The sequence below is a fragment of the Carassius gibelio genome, chromosome B9 (assembly GCF_023724105.1).
Source record: "Carassius gibelio isolate Cgi1373 ecotype wild population from Czech Republic chromosome B9, carGib1.2-hapl.c, whole genome shotgun sequence".
Classification (NCBI taxonomy): Eukaryota; Metazoa; Chordata; class Actinopteri; order Cypriniformes; family Cyprinidae; genus Carassius; species Carassius gibelio.
The window spans coordinates 3,822,890-3,838,136 of NC_068404.1; the positions used below are offsets into that span (position 1 = coordinate 3,822,890).

Below are 15,247 nucleotides of genomic sequence, written 5' to 3' on the forward strand. Positions count from 1 at the left end.
CGAATGGGATCTGGCCCGAGAGCCCAATCACCTTCGAGTGGTACAAAACGAGCCAATGGTACACAAAGTACCTTGGTCTGTGGAATTTGCATTGCGAGCTCCGCCCCCCAGAGCTGGTATATAAGGAGCAACGCGAGCAACTCGCATTCAAGCTTTCGCTTCGGAGCCGAGCACATCGCTTTCTGCAATCACCGGAGTGTTTACAAGCAAGAGCTGGTGTTGGTGTGATGGTGCAATTCAGCGGTTCGTCTGGGTTTCCTGCGACAGCTCCCGCGTTCCCCTGAGTGCTTCAACACCTCTAAAAGAGACAATTTCTCTCACAAAAGAGATACGGGCCGATTTGCGTCTTTTTAAAGAGGTCATTTCGCCTGTGTGTTTCTGGGTGTGGTCGATATATCGCTGCTCGTGACGGTCATGATCGCTTGCCCGACGAGCGAACCTCCTCGGGCCACACCCCCCTCACATACGCCGCAGCCAGTCGAGTTCGCGGATGAGTTTGTTGGACTCTCTCAGGCTCCCTGACATCTCATTCGGGGCTCGCGAAGAGGACCGTATGTCGATCGCCGCATCACAAGGCGGGCTTGAGTCCTCGGGAGATGAGGGTTCGGCTGCGTTGCCTCCCTCGGGAGTGCCAGCGTTGTCCGAGTCCGATCCCGAGCTGACGGCCGTGCATTCCCCCTCTGGTTCCTTTCTTCCTGGTAGTGCACCAGGAAGTAACTCATTCATGGAAGGCACCTTTAACTGCCCGAAACCATTCTGGTTCTTCCTCCGCCTTCACTGCCCTCAATGGCGGGGTGGCCAAGGGGTATGCTGGGATTCCCCCGGTGGAGCGTTCTGTTGCGATGCAACTGTGTCCACAGAGCTCCTCCGCTTGGCGTGGTGGTCCCAAGCTGCCCTCCAAGGCCTGTAAGTTCTCATCCACGCTTGTGGCCAAGGCTTACAGAGCTGCAGGCCAGGCCGCTTCTGCCCTGCATGCCATGGCCTCACTTCAGGTCTATCAGGCCAAGCTGCTCCAGCAGCTGCACAAGGGCGGTGCTGACCCAGGGGTTTTGCAGGAGGCGCGCACTGCTCCTTGGGTCAGGTGATGTCCACTTTGGTGATCCAGGAGCGCCACCTATGGCTGAACCTGGCAGACATGAGGGAGTCTGATCGGGCTCAGCTCCTCAACTCCCCGGTCTCCCAGGATGGCCTCTTCGGCGACGCGGTAGAGAGCTTTGCCCAGCAGTTCTCTGCCGCCCAGAAGCAGTCTGAGGCCATCAGACACATCTTGCCCCGGCGGCCCACTGCTGCTTCCACCCTGCCGCCAGCGCAACCTCAGCCTGCTCGTCGCCGAGGGCGTCCCCCTGCGGCCTCCTCCACAAGCAGCGTTCCTGAGACGGGCAACCCGGAGTTGCAGACGTCAGCTCATCAGGAGATGGTAGCAGGACCACTCCTTCCCCCGGCCCGTTTTCTTTTTGTTCCGCCACTGGCCCCGCGGCCGGTGGTACCCAAACCTTCACTAAAAGAGCTGTTTGCTCTACCTACGGGTCCCAAGAGGCCACGAACGACAGCTGGCGACGTGCTTCCTCGCCGCTCTCGTTCCCCTCTCCCCTTGCCAGTTTCCATGCAAAGACGGCTCAAGAACGCTTCGCCTTCTCATGCCCTCTTTGCCACTTGGAGTCAGACGAGTGCCCGCACTCCGCCCCCGCTAAGGGACGATATGCCTCTCATGCCGTCTGCTCCACCACGCTGCCCCACTGTGGGTACGCCTGTAGTCCCCTTGACCCCGCTGGTTCGGTTCCTGGGAGCCTGGCTAGAGCTCCCCAGGCCTTCCTACTGGCTCATCCGGATGCTCAGGCTTGGCTACGCGATTCAGTTCGCCCGGCGTCCCCCCAGGTTTCGGGGTGTCCACGCGACGATGGTGGGCAAAGATGCCCCTTGTCATGCGCGCGGAGGTCGTGACCCTGCTGGCAAAGGGTGCGATAGAGCCGGTCCCTCCAGCCGAAATGAAGTCCGGCTTTTACAGCCCTTACTTCATAGTACCCAAGAAGACAGGTGGGTTACGGCCAATCTGAGCTCTGTACAGACTCCCGTTCAAGATGCTAACGCCCAAGCGCATTTTCGAATGCATTCAAGTCGAATGAGACAGTTCGAGGGCAAGAGAGCGGTTCCATTGAAACTGTTTCAGAGGCTCCTGGGGCAAATGGCGTCCGCGGCGGCAGTCATACCGCTCGGGCTACTCCATATGAGACCGCTTCAGCACTGGCTTCACGAACGAGTCCCGAGAAGGGCATGGCAACAGGGCACGCTCCGAGTGACCATCACTCCGGCCTGCCGCCGATACTTCACCCCGTGGTTGGACCCCTCATTTCTATGGGCCGGCGTGCCCCTAGAACCGGTGTCCAGGCATGTTATTGTATCAACAGACACCTCTGCCATGGGCTGGGGTGCCATGTGCAATGGGCATGATGCGTCAGGCTCCTGGACAGGACCCCGACTTCAGTGGCATGTCAATTGCCTCGAGTTGCTAGCAGTACGTCTTGCTCTGCACCGCTTCAGGGCCCTGTTGAAGGACTAGCACGTTCTGGTCCGTACGGACAACACTGTGACCATAGCGTACATCAACCGTCAGGGTGGTCTACGCTCCCGCCGCATGTCGCAACTCGCTCGCCATCTCCTCCTGTGGACTCACAAGCATCTGAGGTCGCTTCGTGCCATTCACATTCCAGGCAGGCTCAATCGTGCAGCCGACGAACTCTCACGGCAGCAGTCTCCCAGGGAGGACGAGGAGCAGGTCCTCATGGTTGCGCCTTTTTGGCCCGGCCGGACCTGGTTCCCCGAACTTGTACTCCTCGCGACAGCTCCTCCCTGGCCAATTCCTCTGAGGATGGACCTTCTTTCTCAGAGACGGGGCACCCTCTGGCACCCACGTCCCGATCTGTGGAACCTACATGTGTGGGTTCTGGACGGGTCACGGAAGGTTTAGGTACCTTGCCACCACAGGTGGTAGCTACCATTACTTCAGCTAGAGCCATGTCCACCAGACATGCCTATGCTTTGAAGTGGAACCTCTTCATCACTTGGTGTTCTTCACGGCGTGAGGACCCCTAGAAATGCCCGATTGGGTCAGTGCTTTCCTTTCTTCAGAAGGGGTTGGAACGAAGGCTGTCTCTTTCCACCCTAAAGTTCTATGTGGCTGCCACTTCGGCTCACCATGACCCTGTTGAAGGTAAGTCTCTTGGGAGGCACAATCTGATCATCAGGTTCCTGAGAGGAGCAAGGAGGCTCAATCTGCCTCGCCCTCAGCAGGTCCCCTCTTGGGACCTCGCAGTGGTTCTATCGGCACTGCAGAGAGCTCCCTTCGAACCCTTGCTCTCAGTAGAGCTAAAGTTTTTATCTTTGAAAACTGCGCTCCTGACGGCTTTGGCTTTGGTGAAGAGGGTCGGGGACCTGCAGGCATTTTCAGTTGACGAAGCGTGCCTGGAATTCGGGCCAGCTAACTCTCACGTTATCTTGAGACCCCGGTCTGTGTACGTGCCCAAAGTTCCCACCACTCCTTTTAGGGATCAGGTGGTGAACTTGCAAGCGCTACCCCTGGAGGAGGCAGACCCAGCCCTGGCGCTGCTCTGTCCAGTACGTGTGCTCCGCACCTACGTGGACAGAACTTGGTGCCTTAGGACCTCAGACCAGCTCTTTGTCTGTTACGGAGGCCAGCAGAAGGGAAAAGCTGTCTCCAAGCAGAGGTTATCCCACTGGATAGTGGATGCTATTGTCCTGGCTTATCAGGCTCGAGACCTGCCATGCCCCCTAGGGGTGAGAGCTCACTCAACTAGGAGCGTAGCTTCCTCCTGGGCGCTGGCGCATGGCGCCTCGCCAGCAGACATCTGTAGAGCGGCGGGCTGGGCGACACCTAACACATTCGCGAGATTTTATAATCTCCGTGGAGAGCCCGTGTCCTCCCGGGTACTCGCCCCTTTACTCGACCTGCTCGGTGTAAATCCACTTGCTGCGCCATTCCACTCCGTGGACTGGATGCATGCGCTATTCCCCTCAGATGAGTTCCTCAGTCAGAACCATGGGTTCCTCCAGCACTGTTGATGTCCAACACTTGCGTACATGCCCCTTGGTCAGCCATGTGTGGGACTAGGTGCCTCCATGTGTCAACCCTGTGGGCTGGGTACATCAGAGTTCTTATGTATAACCACCTTGGTATATACCTGCTTTCTGTAAGTCCTCCCACGGGCAGGCAGCCTGCTAGCATATGACTTTAATGCGAGTTGCTCGCGTTGCTCCTTATATACCCGCTCTGCCGGGCGGAGCTCGTGATGCTAATTCTGCAGACCAAGGTACTTTGTGTACCATTGGTTCGTTTTGTACCACTCGAAGGTGATTGGGCTCTCGGGCGAGATCCCATTCGTAACGTCTCCATTCCCTCCTTCAGGGAACGAGGGTTACATACGTAACCAAGACGTTACTCACAATCAAATAGTTTTAGTGGAAGGATAAATCAAGTGCAGAGAGAAGAATCAGCCTGAGTCGTCAATAGTCCTAATGTAAGTTCTCCGTCCTTGGTTATTCCTGCTTTATTGATTCTGTATACATGAAGTTTATGGCTTTCTTCTCAAAAAGAAAGAGACAAAAAAAAAAAAAATACACAAAAAAAACTCCACAAAACTTTAAAAGGAGGCTAAAATGGTGTTGTGTGTATTCAGAGTTGTTCACAGTGTTAAAGAGATGAATTATCATCCTAAACATAGCCAAAGTTGAAAAAAAAATGATGTGCTGAAAATCTTACTTCCGGGTTGGTACAAGTATCGGCTGTTTTTTCCGATCGTGGATCTAATGACGTAGTCAATGCGCTTCATCGGGAAATTATAGGCAGAGCTGCATAGGAATTGTTTTAGAATGTCTCCAAATAAGTGTGTTTTTGGATGTGAGGGAAAGTTTACCATGTTCAGCTTTCCAAAGAACCCAGCGTTACATGAGCAGTGGATGCAGTTTGTTTTTTTCCAGGGCAGCAACAGAGTGTAGCAAGAGCGTTTGTGTGTTCTCGTGAATTCAGTGACAGCACGCCTCCAGGTGCTGTCTGTCATTATCTTATTTTTGACTTCATATCTGTCAGTTTGAATTTGTCGGTAACTCTGATGAGAAAGTTCCATTGTTTATTAATTATATCATGTCATCTGCTGATTGATTTTACTGTTCAAATTATTTGTTTAAGCTGGCTGCACACTAGACAATTTTCAAACCTTAAATAACTTTAAAACCATGGGAGACTACAGACATGAAGACAATTCAACTGATTTTTATCCTTTTAATCGCACACTAGATGATTAATTCATGAATTGGCACTATGCAACGGAAGAATGATCATTTTGAAGAATGATAATATGACTTTTTACATGTCATGTGACCTGTAAAGGCGAGAAAAAAAAAAAAAAAAATCTATTGAAGTTTTGCTAAATATTAGTTTTTCAAATTGCCACCTCTTGCGAGCGTACCTTTTTTTTTTTTTTTCGATATATGGGAGTAAATCGATGCGTTTTAATTAGGCTTTTTTTCAATCCGCAATTTTTATTTTTCACAATATGAAATGATTCTGTCTTAAGAAATATGAAGTAAACATCATTAAATATACCGATATATCTCCACAGATATGCATCTTTTGTCTATAAATCCTTATTGATGCTGTTCAGTGAGTCTATGTGAACACAAATAAACCGCTGTGACTGAATATGAATAAGTGGTGAATTTCTATTCAAAATGTGGCATAATACGGATTTATTATTTTGCACTCCTGACATAAATCACTAAATAACTGTCACTGCAACAATGTTTTATCAAAATATGGGTCAAATATCGAAGCTGGAGTCTTTAAACTTTCAATCGATGTTGTTTGTCCAGATGAAGTAAGAGAGTGATGTTTAACGTGCTGTGAAAGTGAAACAATAATAAACTGGGGCCGTCGGCAATGTTTGCACATAAAGGGGTTAAATGGAAACACACGTTGTGTTGTTTATTGAGATTAACACTACGGTGGTTTAGAAAGGAAATTAATGTTGAGCATATTTGAATGGTCAGAGAAGAATTCAAGGCACAGGGCTTTAGATGACTTGATTGCTTTTCTTTCTGCTGTCATCTACAGAGCTGTCAGTGTTGTTAATTAAATTATACTTCTGTATGCTTGATGCACAGAGGAGTTTCCTCAATATACTCTACACCACTTCAATGCAGCCCTACATCCAGCTGAACACAATCACACACATGTTTTATGGGATGATATTGGCTGGGAAACAGAATGCTTATGTTTTTACAACCAACACTCTTCATGACTTGGGTAAATAGTGGTGACTGATTGTGTTATAACCCTTAGACTGCTGTGCTGCTGATTTCAGTTAAATTGTCTTTTGTTTATTAATGACATCAACATATGCATACGAGAGAACAGCTTCGGATGCAAGAGCTGTGCATGTGCACATGGGAAGATTGGGTTTCCATAGAAACAGCGTTGTAGTTTTGATTGCATAAAACCTATAGCTAATGTTTGACATTATTGGCTGTGTTACTATAACTGCTACTTTTATTTTTACGTAGGTTAGGCAACTTTTATTTATTTATAATATTTTTTATTTTTCCATTGGGGCAGCAGGCGCAATGATATTAAGCAGCACCTGAAAATAATCCCTACACCCATGGTACAGCAGCGAAGTTCCCTGATTATTACGCTGAAATTAGAGTATAGTTCCTAGCCATATCAGCCTAGAAAATTGCAACTTTTAATTTTGCGTCGGTCTTAGTACACCATCTAACCACAGAAGAGTCAAGTTTTAAATAGGAAAAAATATAGAAACTCTTTGGTCATTTTTTAACAAGATGCTAACAATCTAATCAGATTATATGATCTATGCTAAGCTAAGCTAAATGTTAACTGTTTAACTCTAGGGGAGTTGGGAAAATTTGCCTATTTTCAACAAAGGTGGAATGTTCCTTAAATAACTACTGTTAATTTTGCATTTAGAATATAGCAAAAAAAAAAAAAAAAAAAAAAAAGATTTAGCTAAGACTGAAAGCCAAAAATTATTAAATGCCCATGAGAAGGATGCAATACTAATGCATTCCTAGAATTTGCCAAGTTAAGGAATGACCATAGGACAGTGAAATGCTTACCGTTTCAACAAGGTCAGAAAAAAAGAAAAAAAAAATGGTAGAGAGGAAAAGACACATTAACTGTAAAAGAATTAAGAATTAAGGTGAAGAACTAGGTATGAAACCATCAATAACCTTTATTTATATAGTGCTTTTAACAATACAGATTGTGTCAAAGCAACTGTTCAGCATTAATTAGGAAAATAGTGTGTCAATAATGAAAATGACAATAGTAAACACAAATGTTTCAGTTAAAGGCAGTTCATCATTGAATTCAATTCAACATCCAGCTCAGTTCATTTTAAACAGTATTTGTGCAATCAAGTCAACGAGAAAACTGTCCCCAACTAATCAAGCCAGTGGTGACAGCAGCAAGGAACCAAAACTCCATCGGTGACAGAATGGAGAAAAAACCTTGGGAGAAACTAGGCTTACGTGGGGCCAGTTCTCATCTGGCCAGACAAAACCAGCAGTTCAATTTCATTAATGGATTTGGGTAGATTCAGGATTCAAGATTTTTTATTTGTCACATACAAAATTCTATATAGCATATATAACCAGCAGTGAAATGTGAGTCAGGTCCGCTCCATGGACAGTGCAATTATCAAAGAAAACAACACAGATGAAAATATACATAAATATAGCTATGTAAGAATGACATAAAAGTAAACAATAAAATATAAGAATAAAATATAAAAAGATATTGTATAATTAAATATGGAACGCAAAATAATGTGCATGAATGTAAACTGTAAACTGTCTTAAATATTAAGATGTACAGGGATGTACAATGTGCATATATGCATTTCTCGGTAGTCTTAAATATTAAGATACACAGGAATGTACAAGAAGCAAATGTGCAAACATGGTGACACTGTCAGTGTGTCTATGTGAGGTAGTGAATAAAGTGAAAATGATAAGTGAACATTAAGTGGAGGCATGAGGATGTTAAGAAGCTGGTTTAGAGTTTAGGAGCCTGATGGCCTGGGGGAAGAAACTCCTCCTGAGTCTCTCGGTTTTTGCCATCAGGCTACGGTAGCGCTTACCAGATGGCAGCAAAGTGAAAATATGGTTACTGGGGTGGGTGGAGTCTTTGATGATTTTAGCAGCTCTACTTCTGCAGCGTCTGAGGTAGATGTCCTGCAGAGAGGGGAGAGCAGACCCTGAAATGCGCTCAGCTAAGCGCACAACTCTCTGCAGGGCTTTGCAGTCTTGACTGGAGCTGTTCCCATACCACACTGAGATGCACTTTCAATCAATACACTTTCTATGGAATAGAAAGTTTTCAGGATTGCTGGTGAGACCCTGAATTTCCTCAGCTGTCGCAGATGGTACAGTCTTTGCCTGGCTTTATTAACCTGTGTTTGAATGTGAGTAGTCCAAGTCAGGTCCTCTGAAATGTTTACACCAAGGTACTTGAAGCTGTTCACCCTCTCCACAGGGGTCCCGCTGATCATAAGAGGAGTGTAGGGCTGCTGCTGTCTCTTCCTATTATAAATGTATTAGTGTTTTTGTGGCGTCTTCAGAAGTACAACGTATAAGATTCTTAGGAACTTTGCCATACTCCTAGTTGAGTAAACCCTGATCCCCAAAGTTGAAAAGAGGTCAAAGAACTCATAAGCAAGGGAGATAAAATCAATCCACCTGCTTAATGTTTGCTTGGTTGCTGGAAAAGCCTTTCTTAATTAGATCAAATCAAATGAATAGAATGTCTTATTTCCTTCACAGGGCAGCTCTGTGGACAAAAGCATCCAGTGCTCTAACTGGACACATTAAATTAAGCGTTTCCTTGTCTAAAGATCTAAAAAAAGTTAAAAAGTGAAAGTGACATGACATACGGCCAAGTATTGTAACCCGTTCTCAGAATTCTTGCTCTGATTTTAACCAACCAAAACACACACACACAGCAGTGAACACACACACACCCGGAGCAGTGGGCAGCCATTTATGCTGTGGCGCCCGGGGAGCAGTTGGGTGTTCGGTGCCTTGCTCAAGGGCACCTCAGTCATGTTATTGCCAGCCCGAGACTTGAACCCACAACCTTAGGGTTAGTCAAACTATCTAACCATTATGCCACAACTTCCCCCAAAAAGGCAGAAGGGTATAACTGCAGCTGGGAGATCTCCAAAAAGGGGGCGGGGTGGGAGCTCCGGATACGCGAGGGGAGAACCAAAGTGGACAATGTGAGGTCTGTTGAAATGCAAACAAGTCCACCTGAGCTTGGCTAAACACACCCTCCAAATCTGGAGGTTGTGGATCCTCCTTTCCCTGGGATTTGGTTCCTGCCTCAACAGGATGTCTGCACCCTGGTTGAATTGAATCGATACAAGCAGGGGACAGACGTCAATGCATTGTTGTCGAATCCCATACCACACCTAGATCTCCTGAGGAGATCACACATGCTATTTTCACAGTGCTTCAGGACGTGTGTTTGTGTGTGTGTGTGTGTATTATACTTTATAAATCATATGTTGCATTGTAATGTAACTAAAAGTCCCCTTCAGGGGAACTTGTGCTGTGTCTGAGTTAGTCTTATAGACTGGCAAATGAACAGAGCATACAGCACACAGCATTTTTCTATAATCCTCTTTTGAAATATTTCTTGTTTAAAAAAGTGCTATGAAAGGATTTCTGATGAGCTCAGGTTTGTCTACTCAGGAAGTCACTTTATGGTTGAAAATCAGAAGACTGCAATACTTAGCCCATAAGTCAGCTTGCTGCAGGCAGCCTGGGCCGTGCTGATAACATAGGCTTTTTACTTCTGTTCTTGTCAGAGTTTTATTGATTCTTTTCCTCTGTGTTACTTTTTGTATTGTGGACATTTGCTTTTCATCACTGACTTTGTACATTTTTTATTGACTTCGGATATAAGCAAGCTCAAACTAGATTCGGTTCACTGGAATGACACAAATATTGTTCTCAATTCATCTGACCCTCATTGTATTGGTCAAATCAGGATATATCAGTAATATAATAAATTAGATAAATGTGTTCTTTCAGTTATTTTTACACCTCCAAACAAGACCATTGATAATACACAAGACAACAAATCCTCTTTGCAAGCCTTACATGTATGAGCCTTTTTCATGTTTTTTTTTTTTTTTTTAGCAAATTTAAGTTCCATGCATTGTATTTTAATTTCATGTTGTTGTTTATTATTATTATTATTATTATTATTATTATTATTATTATTTGAATATACATGCATAAGAAAGCTAATCCTGCATGTAAATTGTGTCAAGATATGACAGTTAATCTCTCAAAGCAAATCTCTTAACCACTTTCATAAGGTCCAGAGAGAGAGAACTAAATTGAGCTAATCTGATTTTCTTAATATGCTTCTATTTGTTCTGGCTTGATAAGGTAAAGATGGTGCCTGAATGTTTAAACATTGTGAAACAACAGAAAGTGAGGCTAGCAAGATTTGCATTCATGGCTTGTTGTGACCCCGTCAGTTAGGAAACTGAGAGGTTTCATAATTGATTTTTTTTTTCCACTATAAGAGACAATACTTTTGCACCACTGATATATAAATCATATAAAATGATTTGGAAATGTAATAGTTTTCAATACATTTTAAACTGTGTACAGTTATTAAGCATTAAAAATCAAATGATCTACTTTTTAAAATTATATTTAATATCTTCCATTTATCTTTTAATTGGGGCAGCATGGTGGCTCATTTGTTAGTAGTGTTTCCTCACAGCAGGTGATTCTAAGCAGTTTGGAAAACATGTCTTGACAAAACATGTCTTGAAAATGTTATCTTAAAAACGGTCTAGTAATTTCATAGTGCACAGATTTTAATTTTATTGTTCCTTTGTTAACCTTGTATGGCAGTTTCATGGCCGTTAAATTGGATGTGTAAGCCCTCTTAAAGCTGCAGTCGGTAACTTTTGACGCTCTAGCGGGTAATAAACAGAACTGCTTGCGTCTTGCGGAAGAACATTGTAGCCGGATCTACTTCTCTCTGTTTATGTCTATGAAGAATCACAAAGGTACTGGGTTACTCCCCCGCGGTATCCCCGAAGCAATCTAAAATAGTCTGAATATAAACACTTATTATAGGTGCACCCTAGTGATTCAGGACAAGCTAAAAACACGGTTTGGGACATGGATTCATGGTGTACTCGCTTATTATATACATTTTTCTACATTTTGAACACAAACAAAGTTACGCAGTTGGTTGTTTCTTAATGGGAGCGATGTATTTTCTGCAAAATGGCAATAGGAGCACTGGGAGGAGCCAGAAGAGCTTGCTTTTTTTCACAGATTATCTGTATCATATTCTACTGTCAGGACATAATGACAGGTTTAAAAAATATGTAAAAAATATATTTTTACAAAAGTTCCTTACTGCAGCTTTAACTTGTGATTGTTTGACTGATACTTTTCTTATTCTGTAGGCAAAACAACATAATTTGGAAAAAAAAAAATCATATCAGCTTATTTTGATAAGCTAATTATTACTTGTGTTATGGAGTTATTATTTATGAAGTAGCTGGTCATACACAACCACTGAAGTTTAGTGTATGAAAAAAAAAAGAAAAAAAAAAAAAGAATGCAACAGCACAAACAGAATGATTAGAAAAAGTCATGTGTATGATGCACTTTCTGTAGCAATTATTTTAAGTCAGAATGTTAAGGAGCAAGGTTAGGGATACAATGATTACTGTATTTTCAGCCAAGGATCAAGTATATAAGGTTAATTGTATTTGTTCAGATTGAATTAATGTTTAATACTTAGGGCTAGGAGTTTAGAAAAAAATAAAAATAAATAATAATCTCAGCCAGAATGTTTGAGAATATCATTACTGTTGCACTGTACTAATAAAGAATTATGATGAAGTATGATAATAATAATTCATAGTGATAAAAAAGTATGATACTCTTCAGAGTGCACCAATGCTTTTCCCAATTGTATTAGTTTGATTAATCTTTAACCACTTCATTCATTCCTCCATCTGTTCCTTGTTTTAAATGTATTTTCTCCAATAGGCATGACTTGTCAAGCGCGGACGTCATACACAGAGGACGAGGTGCTGTGGGGCCACAGATTCTTCCCGGTCATCTCTCTGGAGGAGGGCTTCTTTAAAGTGGATTATTCTCAGTTCCACGCCACATTTGAGGTTCCCACACCTCCCTACAGTGCGAAAGAGCAGGACGAGGCTTTACTCATGTCTTCTCCGCTCATGGCCCCATCTCTGTGCAACAGCGGAGAGAAGAACAGCTCCTTGGACTGCCTGGAACTGCTGGAGGATCCAGAGAGCACAACCAAATTACCTGCCAAGGTGCAGAAGATGACAGGTAGAGACGGGCTCCCCAGGAAGCTCCTGAGAATGAGCTCCACCACATCAGAAATGACATACAGCCTTGGCGAACTGCCCATGAAGCTCCAACGCATCAGTTCCGTGCCTGGGGTCTCAGAGGAAAAGCAGGTTTCCAAGACAACTAAGATTGCCACAGAGGCCATTAGCAAATCAGTTGCGGACTTGCCACCAAAACTGCAAAGACTGGCCGGGGGAGGAGGTCGCATGGACGGACATCTCCCCCCCAAACTCAGAAAGATGAACTCTGATCGTTTCACATAGAAGAACTTTTGTTTTTCAGCTACTGTCAAAAGGGCCCTCATATACATATATGCAGTAGCAGTTAAGTAGATTAACATAATTGAAAACGTCTGTTCCTGTGGTGGCTTCACATACAGTGAACAGACTCATTCAGGTTGTTGTTACCACAGGCACAATCTGGTATTGATGACAACCTCAAGTGCATGGTAAAATATCTATTTCCCTCTGATGGCATGACAAGCTGTACATATTTATTTGCCAAGAAAATGTTAGCAAATATTAATTTCTCCAAGCCATATGGCGATGTAGCGGACAGTTCCTCCTATGTGGCAAATTAGGCGTTTATTCAAGTCACACAGTTGCGTTGTTTGCCATAATGCCTGTTTACTGAGCTTATTTTACAATGCATGTTTAACTTAACAAAGGTGATAAATAGATGTTCAGATTTACTAATTCCTTGTTTCAGTGTTAATACATACTTTATTTGGATTTTTCCCATGCATGGTTGTTAACTGATAGACCAGTAATGCAAATAATCCTCTTACAGCAAAAACTTAATTAGTTAAGTAATTATTTAGAAAAGTAAATCTATTGAACACAGAACAAACATTATTGAGAATTATCAATGAATACTTGACTGTGGTAGGCTTTTTATGGCTTTAGTATTTACTGAGAGTATTAGAAAAGGGGGCTGGGGGTATATAAATCATTTTGGAAAGCTGGTATCTGTCATCTCCTTTATAATAGTACCAGAAATATTGCCTTTTATTTTGCTGTATTTTTTTTCTCTCCATCTACCTAAAGGGGTTTGAATGCTGACTTGCTTTATTTCGATAAAGAAGAAGATGCTTTGCAAAAAGTTGATGCTGTACTTTTTAAAAGAATTAATGCAGAAATAAAAATGTACAAACAAACATTGGTATAAATACCTTTCCAATACGTGCATCAACTAACAGTTAACAATACATTTGTTACAGTATTTACTAATATGTGTTATTGTTAGTTTTGTAACAATACAGTAGGTAAAGATTTTAATAATGTATTAGTAAAACGTTAAAGTTCAAATTAACTAAGATTAATACATGCTTCAGAAGTATGGTAACACTTTAGAATAAGGTTCCATTAGTTAATGTTAGTTAACTACTTTCGTTAACATGAACTAAGCAAGAACAATCCTTCTACAGCATTTATAAGTCTTAGTTCATGTTAATTTCAACATTTACTAATGCATTATTTAAATCAAAAGTTGTGCTTGTTAACATTAGTTAATGCCCTGTGAATTACCATGAACTAACAATGAATAACTGTATTTTCATTAACTAACATTAACGAAGATGAATAAATACAGTAATACATTTATTATTCATTGTTTGTTCATGTTAATTAATACATTAACTAATGGAACCTTATTCTAAAGTGTTACCAGAAGTATTTTTACTGTTAGTTCATGTTAATTCATGCAGTTAGTTAACATATACCAACATTAGTGGAAAATACTTCCATTTATCTTAAGCATGTATCTTAGTCTAGTGTAATCTTATTGTGAAGTGACAGTTTTAAATTACATGAGAACAGAATTTCCATTTTTGTCTGAACTGTTTATTTTACTGTAACAGAGCAATAACTGAATGACTGATGAATACCAACATCAATGTAAACAATTAGCATACTGACCAATGATTTCAACACAAAGTTGTTCATACTTCATCTTCTTTTAACCTGGAACATCAAATAATACACATTTTACTACAGGTGAACTGTGTAATTTTTGAAGTTTTAAAATACTGTGTCTTATCCCATTCATATGCATAAGCCATTCTTAGTTTGATGACTCCAAAAAGAGTAAACACTGGGGTTCTGTGGTATGGGGAGCCAGTTGCAACCTGACTAATCGTATTATTTCTTGCACACAACAGTAAATTTACTTTTCATTTCATCAATAGCAACCAGCATTTTATTTACAGAACACTCATTTAGTGGAGGATATTTTGTTATCCGTATTTTCTTTGATTCCCTGTGGTGCATAAATGACACACTTTACCTTAAATACTGGACATTTAACTGGGTTTTACAGGAAATAGTTTCTAAAGCAGATTACTTGACAGATGTCTCTGAAGTGCTTTCAGGACATTGAGATTCAATGTAATCCATTCTATCGAAATTATTACATAATTTTTTCATAATAAGTCAGGTGAAGAATCAAGGAATGAAATATCTGATTCTGCCTCTTTAACTTTCAGTAACCCTGGACTTAAGTGCACCTTCTGCCTTATTGAAAAAGGATTTAAAGGAAGGTTAATTTTATTCCCGCATCACCAGTACCACCGCTGGTGACGCCATTTCTTTCAGAATTTGAATGTAATGTCGGGCGTCTATCCAGTCAGTCAAGTAGAACCGAGCATTAGAGGCCTTGATTGGCTGATCCTTTAAAGTGCTGTCTGAATCCTGTTGATACACCCTCACTAAACACCTCTCTCCCAAGAGATTTTTTTTTTACTTGAATTGCCATGGAGATCCCTGCACTTTCATCCATTAGCCAAAGCATTGTTAAA

General features: G+C 42.5%; 1 protein-coding gene across 1 annotated transcript in view; it reads left to right on the forward strand.

The window, feature by feature from the left end:
- The window catches only part of kcnj3a (potassium inwardly rectifying channel subfamily J member 3a), a 49,400-nt gene extending 35,791 nt beyond the window's left edge, over positions 1 to 13,609 (forward strand). The window contains exon 4 of the mRNA XM_052564900.1: positions 12,124 to 13,609. Within this exon, the coding sequence (XP_052420860.1) occupies positions 12,124 to 12,716 (593 nt within the window). The 3' untranslated portion in view covers positions 12,717 to 13,609. The remainder of the gene's footprint in view (positions 1 to 12,123) is intronic.
- Positions 13,610 to 15,247: the final 1,638 nt, after the last annotated feature.